Genomic DNA, 15,254 nt, shown 5'->3' on the forward strand with positions numbered 1-15,254 from the left:
ACAGGTCGGACACAAATAGTCCATGTGAACAAATGGGTGGGTCCTCTAAACTTATGTATGCCACGTTTCCTTTGAGTTTCTTCAATTCAATTCAATTTTTATAGAGCACAGCACCCTCACTGATGAGGGCATACCTTTTTGGATGTCCCATACCAGTGTTCCCCATGTTGAACAATCAGTTCTAAAGTTCTTAAGAGATATCTTCAGGGTGTCCTGGTATTACTTCTTCTGACCACCTTGTGAGTGCTTCCCCTGTGTGGGTTCTCCATTAAATAGTTTTTTTTTGTCTGGTATACTTCTGGCATTCTAACAACATGAGTAGCCCATCGTAGTTGCACTCTCTGTAGTAATGTTGGATTGCTAGACAATTTAGCTTGAGAAAGGACCTCAGTGACTGGTATCTTCTCCTGCCAGGTGATAGTCCAGGTAAGAGATCAGAAGAGAGAGTGCTAGATACTGTGCTAAGTTCTTGGGGTAAAAAGACAAATGAAACAGTCCCCTTCTCCTCAGGGACCTGGAATATGTATAGAAAATGTAGTAATGAGTATAAGATAGTTTAGGGAGGGTGGGAATTCATGAATTTCCTCTTTAACTTTTTCTTCTCAAAACCCTTGATATTATCTATTTTCTCATTTTTTTCTAGTCCTTGATGAAGAGGTTAACCCTTCATTCTAAGGTCAAGCCTACTTTGTATGTCTTGATTGCATCTACCCCTTTCTTCTCCAGTACGTTGTTTCCACTCTAAACCCCCACCCCCATCCTTTTCTATTCTTCGGTCTTTCCCAATCTGCTGGATCTGTCTACTATGTGCAAACACCCACATCTATCCTGACTCTCAAGAGATCTTACTGTCCATCTCCCTCTTCATCCCACCCCCAGTCTTATATTTTTTCTCCCTTTCAAAGCTAAACTCCTTTTTTTGGAGTGGGAGGATTAATGGGGGAGGAAGTAGGATGGTATGACATGTGTTGTCTCTGCTTTCTCTCCTCATTCTTCAGGCCTTTGCAGTCTGATTTCTAAACTCAAACTCATCACTATTTTCTCAGAGTTACCAGTCATCTCTTAATTGACATCTAATGACATCTAAGCTTCTTCTTGATCTCTGAAGCATTTAATACCATTTACTGTTTATGGCAGATGTCTTTCTTTACTATCTTTTCTGTCACTCTAGTCTCAACTGATTAGGTGACTCTTCTCCTTGCTCTAGACCAACTGCTCTCCATGAACACATTGATCTATCCTCTTAGTATCTTTTCTAGAAAATTGACTCCATTATTATACCCAGTGACTCAACAAGTATTTAGTAAATACCTGCTATGTATGTGCTGAGCACTGAATACAGCTAGAAAATGAAATCGTCCTTAATCAGAAGGAACTTAAATCTCCAGTCATTAATCATCAATCAATCTCCTTTCCTACTCATTCCATTCCTGTTGCCAAATTTGTGCCTGTGTTACCTTCTTCATCTCATCTTCATCCTGTATTCAAAAAACACTTCATCTATCCTAGCAGCAATTTTCCTATGTGTCCTGAGTGGCTGAGGTCCTTGAGAAAGTCATCTAGACTAGGTGCCATCATTTCCTTTCTTCTCATTCCTTTCTAAATCTTCTGCAGTCTGCCTTCTGACCTCATTCACTGTTCAATTGAAATTGTTCTCTCTCCACAATTGCCAATGAACTCTTAATTACCAAATCTAAAGATCTTTTTCTTCATCCTTCTTAACCTCTGGTATTTGTTAATGTTGATTACTCTTTCTTTTTAAGATACTTTTTCCTCTTCGTTTTTATGACACTGATTTCTTTGAGTTCTTCTACTTGATTATTCTTTTGCTATTTTTTTCATGTTTTCCTCACTGACAGTAAGTGTTCTCTACATCTATGTCTTAGTCCCTTTTCTTTTTCCATCTGCACTACTATCTTATTTGAGAATTTTATTAACTTCCATGGCTCCAATTATCTGTTCAGTTGGTTTTCTAGATCATCTCCAGCCATGGTCTCTCTCCAAGATTCTCTCAGTCTTCTGCTTTTAGATGTCTTTTTGGGATTTTCTTGGCAAAGATTCTGGAGTGGTTTGCCTTTCCATCTTCAACTTATTTTGTGGATGACAAAACTGAGATAAATAGGGTTAAGTGACTTATACTGGGTCACACAGATAAGTAAGTGTTTGAGACAAAATTTGAACTAGGTCTTTCTGACTGTAGACCCAAGGCTCTGTCTACCTAAGCATCTCAAATTAAACTCAGTCTTAAAAAAAAGAATATTCAGAATTAAATAGAAAAAAAGTCAAACATTTTAAAAATAAAATGCTTTTTGACCTTTCCTTTTGTGTCAAGCACCACCATCTTCTCAGTCATCTCAGTTTATTACTCTTTACTTCTCTCTCCATCACCTCATATTCAACCAGTTGCCCAACCTAATCACTTATACCTCTTCAGTATCTCTTATGTGTGTTTTCTTTATTCATATAATCATCACTTTAGTTCAGACCTTCATCAGCTATTGCCTGATCAATTGTAAAAGCCTCCTATTTGGGTTCCCTGCCTCGTTTCCATCACCTACTCTCTAGTCCAAAGCTATCAAAGACTATGTCCTTTCCTACTCAAGAAATATCAGTGGTTCTTTATTACCTCTCAGAGCAATATAGGCATCTCTCTTTGACAATTTGACCTCAAACTGCCTTTACAACATTTTCATAGGTTACCTTCTCACACTCTCACTCGTTGATCTAATGAAATTGGCCTACTTTCTTCTGCACACAAAAAGCACTCTAGTCTCTTTTCTCTGTTAGGTTTGTTAGGCATCCCCATCTCACTTCCTTTTAAAAACTCATTTTGGGGAGGCTAGGTGGAGCAGTGGATAAAGCACCGGCCTTGGAGTCAGGAGTACCTGGGTTCAAATCCGGTCTCTCAGACACTTAATAATTATCTAGCTGTGTGGCCTTGGGTAAGCCACTTAACCCCATTTGCCTTGCAAAAAACCTAAAAAAAAAAACCCTCATTTTTTAACATCACATCTCAGAGAATATCTTTCCCATAAAGCATTTCCTGTTTCTACAAGGTGGTAGTACTCCCTCAAATTTATTTTGTATTTATTTTTACTGTCCTATTTATGTTTATTGTCTCCCCAATAGAATGTAAACTCCTTATTGTGAGGAACTGTTTCATTTTTATGTTTTATCTTAAGTGTCTTGGATGCCACATTCTAGATTCTTAAAGCCTATTGTTTCTTTAGGCAGTTAGATGGCACGGTGGATAGAATGCTGGGCATTAAGTTCTGAAAACTTATCTTCATGAGTTCAAATCTAACCTAAAACACTTAATAATTGTCCCTGGGTGACATTTGTCTCATTTTCTTCATTTATATTATGAGCTAGAGAAGGAAATGGCAATCTACTCCAGTATCTTGAGTCAAATATGACTGAAAAATGACTGAATAAAGCGTTTCAGCTTTTCTGAGATCTCTAAATCTTTAATTCATGGTGGCAGGTATCCTTTGCTCTTGAATCCTCGATACACTCACTTTCAGTGTAACATCCTTACTTTGCCATTTCTTGAAATTTACACCCACCCCCTTATCTATAATTCTTATTTGTTTTTTTTGCCCACCCCATTCATTCCCTGACATTTCCTACCTGGTCTACCATTTGGGATACCAAACCTCTGTACAAAACTGAAAACTTTTAGCTTCTATAGGGAACTATTAAGGGTGATTATAGCTTATCAAAATTGGAGAGAGTTTAGCAGAGGTCATTAGACTGAGTCCAGGATGACTTGTCTATGGTTATATGATTTATTGTCAGAAATCGCATTTCAATCTGTGATACTAAAGTTCAGCATTCTTCTTTGTGCCATGCTTCCATCTTTTTCTATAAATAGTCTGTCACAAAGATGATTGCAACATAAAAATATACCAATATCTGTAAAGAATGAAGTGTAAGGAAACCACACCACCTGTCAAAATCCTTTAAATGGTTTATTGTTGATTCTTTTTTTTAATTGTCAATTTTTTAAGTACTCTGTAAGCTAATAATGGGTTTTAAAAACCAAATTGCTTTTGGTACTTGAAGACATTGAAAACTTGTTGAATAGAACTACACAATTGACAATAGAATATGTTGTGAATTTTGCAAATGCATCATCTATTGTAATAATGTTTGTCCTTCAATTTCAAAGAAGACCAAGATCTCAAGGAGGTGATACTAGACAAGAACATGAATTGAATTTGAATGAGTGGGGTGCTATGCCAAGTCTCCAGCCTCACTTTCTCCTTAAGAGCATCTGGGTCCAGTGGTCAGATGTGGAGCAGGATGTCTGATGATGGCCCTGAATGTGAAGCAGTCAGGGTTAAGTGACTTGGCCAAGGTCACACAGCTAGTAAGAGTCAAGTGTCTGAGGCAGGATTAGAACTCCCATCCTGAATCTAAGGCCAGTGCTATGTCCATTGCTCCATCTAGCTGCCCTAAGTGTATTGTGATAAATGGCAAATTAATGTATGAAATTGAGTAGACCAGGCTAATTTAATAAAAATAACAATTCTACCCACGTTAAACTACTTATTTAATGCCATACCAATCAAACTTCCAAAAAATTACTTTAATTAGGTAGGAAAAATAGTAACTTAAATCATATGGAGGAACATAAAGTCAAAAATATCAAGGGAATTAAGAAAAAATTACAAAAGAAAGGGGCCTTAGCCATACTAGATCTAAAAATTATATTATAAAGTGTCAGCTATCAAAACTGTCTGGTACTAAGAAATAGAGTGCTGGATCAGTGTAATAGATTAGGTGCAAAAGAGACAGCAGGAAATGATTGTAGTAATCTACTGTTTGATATACCCAAAGAGTTTAGCTTCTGGGATAAGAATTCATTCTTTGATTAAAAACTGATGGGAAAACTGGAAGATAGTATGGTAGAAACTAGGCTTAGACCAACATCTCAATACCCTATACCAAGATAAGGTCAAAATGGATGCAGGGTTTAGACATAAAAGACAATATTATAAGCAAATTAGGAGAATACAGAATAGTTTACCTGTCAGATATATGGAAAGGGTAGCATTTTTTTGCCCAAAGAAGAGATGGAGAAAATTATAAAAAACAATAATTTTGGTTACATTAACAATTTTTATACAAACAAAACCCCTGTAACTGAGATCAAAAGAAATGTAGTAAATTGGGAAACAATTTTTATAACTAATATTTCTGACAGAGGACTCATTTCTAAAATATATAGAGAATGGACTCAAATTTATTAAAAAAAATCATTCCCCAATTGACAAATTGTCAAAGAATTATCTATAGTTAAATGAAAACTTGCTCTTACTCATTATTGCTTAAAAAATGCAATTTAATACATCTCTGAGGTACCATTTCACACCTCTAAGATTGGCCAATTTAACCAGAAAGGATAATGAGCAATGTTGGAGGGCATGCGGGAAATCTGGGACACTTGTGCATTGTTGGTGGAGTTGCAATTTGGAATTTTGTCCAAAGGGCAATAAAAATGTGCCTATCCTTTGATCCAGCAATGCTGCTGCTGCTACTACTACTACTACTACTACTACTATTACTACTACTACTACTACTACTATTACCACTACTACTACTACTACTACTACTACTACTACTACTACTACTAGATCTGTATCCTGAAGAGATCATGACAAAGGGTAAAAATCCCTCATGTTCAAAAATATTCATAGCAGCTCTATTTGTAGTGGCAAAGAATTGGAAATTGAGGGGATGCCCATCAATTGGAAAATGGCTGAACAAATTATGGTATATGTATGTGAAAGAACACTATTGTTCAATAAGAAATCATGAGAGACAAGGATTTCAGAAAAGCCTGGAAAGACTTGCATGAATTGATGCTGAGTTAGATGAGCACAATCAGAAGAACATTATACACACTAGCAACAACATGGGGTGATCATCAGCTGTGTTGGACTTGTTCATTTCATCAGTGCTATAATCAGTGACAGTTTCAGGAGATTTGTGATGAAGAATACCATCCATATCCAGAGAAGGCTGTGGAGTGTAAATGAAGTCTAAAGCTTATTATCTTCAATTTTTAAAAATTGTCTTCTGTGTTATGTAATTTTGCTATCTCTAAAGATTTCTTTCTTCCCTTTGTATCTGATTCTTCTCTCATAGCATATTCAATTTGGATCTTTGCTTATCATGGATGCAAATGTAAAGCCTATATCAGATTGCTTTCTATTGGGGTAAGGGAAAAGGATTGTAAAACTCAAAACTTTGCCCAAAAAAATGATTTGTAGAAACTGCCATTGTATGTAATTGGAAAACAAATAAAGTACTTAGATAATAATAAAAGAAATTGATGAAGCAAGGTTTCTTGAAGACTTAATTGTGAAAATTTAAGGTTTATTAAAAAAGTCTATAAGATATTTGTAAAATCAGAATTTATATTTAATAGTGTACATTTTTAATGGTTGTTAGTGTAACAAGATTTGAAATCACATGGACAGAATATTTTGCTATATAGCCTTCTGATATATGTTTTAATCTGAGGGATTTCGGTATTTATATCCGTTTTGTAATAGTATGTTTAAAATATCATGTGATTTATTATGGAAATTGTTAGTATACCAAGTTTTATTTCATAATTTCATGTAAGTAAAATTTTTATGACTTCGAGGTTTACCTTGAGATTTTCTTTCCTGCAAACCCAGTGGGGTTAAGTGACTTGCCTAAGGTCACACAGCTAAGTAATTAATATTACTACGTGTCTGAAGTTGGATTTGAACTCAGGTCTTCCTGACTCTAGGGCCATGCTCTCTTCGCTGCGCCACCTAGCTGCCCCTACCTTGAGATTTTCATTGAAAATAAATAACTGTGTGGCATGTACAGATTAAAATGTTATAAAACATTAACTTTCATAATTGATATTAGATGAAAATTTACTGTTGTGAACCTCATTTACCATAATAGTCTGAAGTACTGATCCAAACTTTTAACTTTTTCTTAATACAGTTTTTATAGTCGTGCATTTGAGAAGATGTTTCAGCAGTGTTTGGAACTCCCCTCTCAATCAAGATACTCAATTGCATTCCCACTACTTTGTACTCATTTTATGAGTTGCACACATGAGCTTTGTCCAGAAGAGGTAATTTCTTATTTTTTAACATAGCATAGATGACTATGACTAATATTTATAGATGCTGTTATAATTATGGGTGAGTGAGTGTGAGTGGCATCTTGGCTTTGGAGTCTGGAAAACCGGATTTCAAGAGTCCATGAGTTAACACTTCTCAGTGCCCTGCAGTTCTAGCAGTCCAGTTACCATTGAATCACAGATATATGTCAGTGGAGACGTTGTCAATACTGGAAGTTACTTAGACAAGTGAGACTGAAATTACAGGTCCAGAGTTTCCCCTCCCAGGAATATCTTGTTTTACATTTATAATATACTACCTTCATCCCCCATGGTTGTTACTGACCTTCTTTGGGGAACCATTTGAACTGCGGTCTTTTAAAATAATGGAATGTCAATTGAAAAGGATAGTAGAGATCATCTTGTCTAGCTACTTTTTTTGTAGGTGGAAAAATACTGAGGCTCCAACAGGTTAAATGACTTGCTAAAGATCTCACAACTAATTTGTGACCATCAGGAATAAAATCTGAGTCTACTGACGCCAAGGCTAGTATTCTTTTTATTAAACCATGCAGAATATATTTCTATTTATTCAGTTTTAAAAATTATAAATATATTAATCATTCTTTTCCAGCATATATATATTTTGAAATATTTATGAATTGTTCAGTTAGCTGGATTGCATTTCTTATTATTCTTTCCTGCTGTGCTTTTTTTTTTTAGTATGAGAAATAACCATGTAATCTAATGGGTCAATGGAAATAATTCTGGATTTAGAGTCAGAATTTGAATCCCAGATATATTGTTGACCTCTGTTTTCTCGTATATGAAATATGATACCTCTTGAGATCCTTGTAGTTTCAAGTCTATGATAATATGAATATATGGAGATGGTATTTACCACTTGGTGTTACTCACCAGACATTGAATTAGACATTTTTAGGGATATAAAGGAGACTAAGCTAATAGTCCCCGCATTTGAGTAGCTTTTAGTTTAGGGAAAGATAAAACAATAAATATGCATTATCTCTTTACCTTAGATTTTGGAGTTATGAAATCTAAGTGCTAGAAAGTACTTTAAGAATCATATTTGAATCCACATCATTGAGAAGCAAAATTTATAGCCTATAACTTAGATCAGAAGTCAGGTGTCTTAATTTCAGCACAGTGATCTTTTGGGGTTGTCATGTTGCTACAGAAGATAAATTTTATTTTGGAAAAAACTGTCAATTCTGTAGGAGTTGAAAACAGTATGAAAATGTATATAATACAAAATAAGGCTCTTATTCCCCATGAGGTCATTCATAAAGATAGAGCTTGAGGGTAGTGTATTGAAAGTTAGTCTCAAAACTAGTCAACCAAAAAGATCTGGGTTCAAATTTCATCTTTGAATCACATGGCTGTGTCATGTAACACATATGTGAAACATGGGAGCCACTAAACATCTCTCAGTAATTTAGGAGAACTCTCATAGAAGTTGTAGAGAGTGAGTTTCCTCACCAGAAAATTCCTCATATCAGTGAAATCGTAGGTCTAATCCCTATTCCTAAGATCATTCATATATGTTAAAGCATAGATAAAACTTTTCAAATTCTTTGTGAAATAGAATTCAGTAATTGGTAAAATTAGTGACAATGAGACTAAGAAAACTTTTGTTTTCTTGTCCTTTGAAAATCTCTACAATTTAATGTCTTTTAAAGTAGTATATTTTTATTTTTTAAGTAAATAGATTAATCTATCCCTCTCACTGACTGTCCTCTTCATTAAACAAATTTAAAAAAAATAAATTAAAAACTAAAACAAATCCTTCAGAACATAACTAGTTATTTGGTCAAACAAAATCCCATATTAATCATTCCTGAAGCTACATTTCTAATAACTTCTATTACAAGGTGAGTAATGTGATTCTTATTCATTTTTGTGAACTAATGGTTTATCATTGGAATGATCAACAATCTAAAGATTCTGAAAATTGTTATCATTGTGTAGATTGTTCTCCTGGTTCTGCTTACTTAACTTTGCTTCAGTTCATGAAATTCTTCCAAAGTTTCCTCTGAAATTGATTATTTAACCATTTCTTACAATACAATAACATTCCCTTATGTTCCTACACATGTGTGTATATATGCTATAATTTGTTTAGTCTCAATTTATTTGTAAATTTAGCACATTATTAATAAGCTATTCATTTTTTTAAAGTTGATAGTAATATGGTGCAGTGTAAATCAATCACTAAACATTTATTCAGGGCTTACTCACTATGTACCAGGACTTGGGATGCAAAGACAAAAATATAGCAGTCCCTAAATATAAGGATAAAATGAGGGGGATTAGAAAATTTTATGATCTTTTCAACTATATAAGCACAGATAGCCCCATAGTTAATTGACTGTTGTTAATTTCAATAACACACACACACACACACACACACACACTTTTAAATTTTATAAAGGGGTTTCTCATAAAAATAAGCTGTTAGACAAAACAATGACTACATTTAGGTTTATAGGAATTAAATTCATACTGTGAAACTTTTTTCATTGATAGATTTTTTTTTTGACAGAATACTTACAACAAATAGCCAAACAAACTCTCATTACAAACCACAATTTCCCAAAAACTCTTAAGCAAATAGTGTGACAATAACTGTCAGAAAAAATATCACCTTTCACTTTTTTACTTTACTAATTGTGTTAAAAGAATGGAAAATTGATTAATTTTGATAAGATGATGGCAAAATTATTTTATTTGGCTTTCTTAGTGTTATCTGTTATCTTTGTTTACATTGTGCATGTCATATATAATAATGTAAGCTAAACATCCTAGTTGTCCCCACTGGAAACAACATCGACTTCTCCAAACTATCTCTCCAATATAAACAAATACCAGTACTTAATTCTAAAGAAGCATGAATGTGGAAATGAATGGTGCTAGTAATGTTTTTTATTATTTTCATAAAAGAAATTTAATTTTTATTCATTCTGCTTCTTGCATTTAGGTTACTTTTATTTTTCAATTTGTTTCACTAGAGAGGAGAGAAGCGATTGGGTTAATTAATTTTAAAATTTTTGGTCCAGTTAAGCTAGGGCTTTAATTTTTAGAAGTAGTCTTATTTAAAATTTGAGATTTCATCTCATTGTGTGTATTCTGTACACTGACACAGCCTATCATCTTGCTATGTCTGTTATAAATTAGAGTATTTATAGATTATAGTATTCAACCATCTGGCAATGAGAGCAATGAGAGATGGGTTCAAGTTGGGGAGACAGAGAATAAGCAAGGGGAAAGAAGGAAAAATTTGTTAAGCATTTATTCTGCTCCAACACTATTTTAAGTGATGGGAACACAAATATAAGCAAAAAAAAGACCCTTCCTGTTTTCAAGAAACTTGTATTCTATTGGTCCTTATACCACATATATAGGAACTTGAAAGCCGAGAGAAATAAGACAGAAAGGATACTTGAATAGGCCTAAAATTCAGAGAGTAAGGAATATAGTGGGGAGTCAGCTAAATATATTGGAAATTAGTATGAACAAAAAGTTGTAAATATTAGGTAGAATTTTCTAAAACATGATTTTACCTTTAATCATTTATTGCAGATATTTTAGTAATGTTTACTTCCTCCCCTCCCCCCTTTTCTGTTTATCCAAGTCAAATTAATTAGGCATATTTATGGAGAACTTGTTATAAAAGGTATTGTATAGAGTAGAGCCTGGATGGAAAAAATTAAGTAATACACAATTTCTATCAGTAAAAGTCCTACAATCTAGTAAATAATTTTGACACATTACTATAATGTAAATTAACATGTTGTTTTTGTTCACTCAGTTATGTCAGACTCTTTGTGATTTCATGATTCAACTGTCCACAGCATTTTCTTGACAGGGATACTGGTGTGATTTGCCATTTCCAGTGGATCCTTTTGTCAGGCAATCAGAGATTAAAGCATTTTGCCCAGATCACACAGCCAGGAAGTATCTGAAACTTTATTTAAACTTAGATCTTCCTGACTTTAAGCCCAGTGCTCTATTTACTGAGCCATCAATTGTCTCTCTGGATTAATATTGTCATATTTATTAGATTTGTTCTAATTTTCTCTCAGTGATTAAAATTAGGAGTCATGGGTGGCATTAGGCTTCACGTAAGAAAAATTGATTGTGATAACTAACCAAAATTGGAATGAGTTATCTTCAGAGTTGGTTTTCTTTCATTAGATGTATTCAAGAAAATACTTGTATGAACCATTATAAGAACCACTTCTATGAATATCATTAGACTTATCTTTTTCACATGAAGGTTAGACTAGGTGGCATCAAGGTCTCTTGTCTTTTTTTTTTATTTAAGGCGGTGGGGTTAAATGTCTTGCCCAAGATCACACAGGTGATTATTAACTATCTGACACCAGATTTGAATTCAGGTCCTCCTGACTCAAGAGCTGGTGTTATATGCCACCTAGGTACCTCTATCAAGATCTCTTTCAAAGAGATTGTATGCTTTATGTACTACTTTAGAAATTTATATGTATTTTGACAAGCAAGGATCTACCATGTGCAAAGTGTGTGTGTGTGTGTGTGTGTGTGTGTGTGTGTGTATACAGAGAGAGATTGTGAGTTTGTGTGTGTGTGTGCGTACGCACGTGCATGTGCTAGGAGCCAGAGACTATAGTAATAGAGTTGTATACTCCCCTAAAGAGTTTAGATTTTTCTGGTAGGTAAAACACATACACAGATAAATAAATTCAGGGTGATTTCAGGTAATCAGCCCCTGAATCTTAAAGGAAGAAATGAGAAGGGAATGTTAAGTCAGGAAGAATAAGTGCCTGTATGGGCCCGTGGAGATATAAAGAAAGACAAAAACAAACCTAGAATCTGTCACTGCTCCTAAGGTCCTCACAGGCTAATGGAATAGAAAACTTAAGGCAGCAGAGTTAATCAATAGGAGAAAAACACTAAGATAAAAGAGGCTTCTTGCAGAATGTGAGACTTGGAGACTTAAAGAAAACCAATTGATGGAAATGAGAGCAATTCAGGCAGGGTAAATGTTATCAGGAGTCAGGAAATGGAAGATTGGGTAGGAGAAAGAGCAAAGGGGCTCATGCCACTGGGTCACAGGTGTGTGGAAGGGGGAGTAGAGAGTAGGAAGATGGGAAACTTAGGGAAGGACCACATTATAAAAGACTTCAAAAAAGGGAGATCAGTTGAAATTATGTCATCTAAAATTTGTAGTGTATTTAGTATGATTTTATGATTTTCTTGCCTTCTTGCCACAACTGAGTAGCAGTAAGGGTAATGAATGGTAGAAGTAACAAGTCTAAAGTTTGGCAGGGCAGATTTTTAATAGAGTAGTGGACAAAAGATTTAAGAGAATAGAAGAGATGAATTGGTTTGCCTATGGGATCAAGAGAGAGTTGGAAGGAAAGTGTAGCCAGTGCAGAAGTTGAAGAGGTTTGGATTTTTCCACACCCCTAAGTAAAGCCTTTATCATGATCCTATCATGAGCTGCCCCAGTGGATGAAGTGAACAGTTTACAAAGTTGAGACTTGTTCATATTGAACCCCTATAGTGAATGAACAACTCCTTTCTTCCATTCCTAGGTTATTTCCTAACCCAGAAGCAGGTTACTCCTTAGGAATTAATTATGAGAAATCAATTCCCCCAGCCCCCAGTAAAATATCTCTTGTTTTTAGTATTTTTCCTGTCAAGGTCAGTATGTGTTTTTTCTTATACTTTTTTATTTTCCTTTATTTTTTCTCTTTATCTTCTAATAATTCACACTTTTTTTTTTGAGAGTGGTGTTCATTGATGGTCTTGGATCAAGGACTGTAATCACAGCAGTGCTTCAGAAAAATTATAGAATATGCACTGGCTTAATACAAAGGATAGTCTAAGTAGCAGGTTTTTTCCTCATGATCATTCAGTATTCTGTTATAAGTACCTGTTATATATCATGTACTGTGCTAAGCCCTTTACAGTTATTATCTCATTTAATACACATAACAATCCCAGAGGTAGGTGCCATTATTTTACAATTTTATAACTGAGAAAACTGAGGCAGGCAGAGAGGTTAAAAGTGACTTGCCCTGGATTAAACAGCTTGTAAGTATATAAGACTGAATTTTAATTTTGGTCTTCTTAACTTTAAGCACAGTGCTATCCACTTGCCACTTAGCCTCCAAGGATACAAGGCTATGTTCTTTCAGTAACTTAAATTCTATAGAGGGAAACTTGTGCATTTATATTCATGCAAAACAAATGCAAGGTTATTGGGAGATGGAGTATTGATATCTTGAGAGGAGAGAAAACAATTCACTGTGATACTTGAGACTTGAAGGTAATAGAAATTCTTAGGGGGAAAAATACAGAGTGCATTTAAGGGATAGAAGGCAGCTTTTTACAGGTTGCAAGGCACAGAGAAGAGAACAGCTGGGTCCTATATAGAAAATAGAGAAGTCCAATTTGGCTAAAACAAAGAGTACTTGAAAATAATGTAATTTATAATAGGGTGGAAAAGGCAAGTTGTAAAGAGCTTTAAATACTCAATAAAAGCATATATAATTCTAGAAATAGTAAGGAGCCTCTGGATTTAATTGAGGAGAGTGAAATATTCATATATATATATATTTAGGAGAGTAACATTAACAGCTATGTAAAGTATGAATTGGAGTGATTAGAGAATTTAAGTGGGGAGGCTATCAGAACCATCAAAGAAATTATGTTCTTAACTAGAATGGTAGCTGTGTGAGGACTTGGAATGTTAAGGAGTCCCTAGAACTTGTCTTTCTGAGTTGCCATATTTTGCAGAAACATTGGATTTGTAATGTATAGGAGGCCTTGAATGTGTCAAGGATTAAAGCCCCTCTGATCTGACATAATTTCTTGTTTGCATCCCAAGCTAGACTCCTTATTTATTCTTGGGAGTGAAGACAGGCAGTCTTCATTAGACTGTGAAACATCTTGTGCAGTTGAGAACCTTTGTAGATAAGCACATCATTCTATCTTCATAGTCTAGCAGTTTTCAAGAGAAAAGAATGCTGCTTTTGCCATACTAATTCATGATTTTTCCTCCTCTGTCTTTCTCTCTTTGTCACAGTTTGATAACTTCTTTTTGGCTTGTGAGCTCTTTGCCCTGCCTTAGGGTTCCACAGACATGTTCATTTCTCCTGTAATAAACTTAATTTTCATGTAAGTTTCATGAAGTTGTGATTACCTGTTGACAGGAAAGAATGGGATAGATTTGAGAGGAGATATTGAGGTAAAATTATAGATTTTATAACTACTGGATATGTGTGATGAAGGAAGAATGAGCAGATGGGTTAAGGAGATGAGGCTAGAAAGGTAATAGTATACTTACAGGAATAGGGAAATTGAGCAGAGGGTTGAGTTTGAGGAGGACAGGTAATGAATTCTATTTTTCTTCATATTAAATTTGATATACTATTAGACATCTAGATAGGAATGTTTAATGGGCATTTAGTGATATGGGAGACATTTGCATAGAAATTATAGTTAGATCCATAGAATCTGATGAATTCACAAAAAGATAGTAGATAAGAAAGAGAAAGGAGGGAATCTAGGACAGAAATTTAAGGTAGTCACATTTCACCCCACAGTAAGGGAATGGCTTATGTATGAAAATTCAGCAAAGGTGATTAAGAAGGATTGATTAGGCAAGTAGTTGGGGAACTTTGTGAGATCATCAGTGTCACAAAAACTCAAAGCCCAAGAGGTATGTGAATATAAATTTAGGCAATGAAAGGGAAAATGTTGCTTTCTAGAGAAGTTAATTGCCTTCACATCACCACATCTCTTTGGCTTTTAAATCTAATTAAAATTTTTTTTGTTTACTTAAATGGATTGACTTCTTTTTTAAAAAAAAATATTTTTCCAATTTCTATTTTTCCAGTGGTAGTTTTCAGCAATCATTTTTTTTGCAAGGTTTTGAGTTTTACATTTTTCTCCCTCTCTCCCTCTTTTCCTTCCTCTTCCTCCTGAACACAAAACAGTATAATATAGGTTATACATGTCTAACCATGCTAAATATAGAAAATAGATTGACTTAATATACTATGGTAGATACAGAATCACAGAGTTGAAAGGGACCTAGAGTCTACCTAATCCTATCTGTACTAGGATTGTTCGA

General features: G+C 34.5%; 1 protein-coding gene across 1 annotated transcript in view; it reads left to right on the top strand.

The window, feature by feature from the left end:
* Positions 1-15,254, top strand: part of NCKAP1 (NCK associated protein 1) — a 121,156-nt gene that overhangs the window by 75,024 nt on the left and 30,878 nt on the right. Inside the window, exon 17 of the mRNA XM_074215555.1 lies at positions 6,994-7,126. Within this exon, the coding sequence (XP_074071656.1) occupies positions 6,994-7,126 (133 nt within the window). The remainder of the gene's footprint in view (positions 1-6,993; positions 7,127-15,254) is intronic.

Source organism: Macrotis lagotis, chromosome 1 (genome assembly GCF_037893015.1).
Source record: "Macrotis lagotis isolate mMagLag1 chromosome 1, bilby.v1.9.chrom.fasta, whole genome shotgun sequence".
In the NCBI taxonomy this organism is placed as follows: domain Eukaryota; kingdom Metazoa; phylum Chordata; class Mammalia; order Peramelemorphia; family Peramelidae; genus Macrotis; species Macrotis lagotis.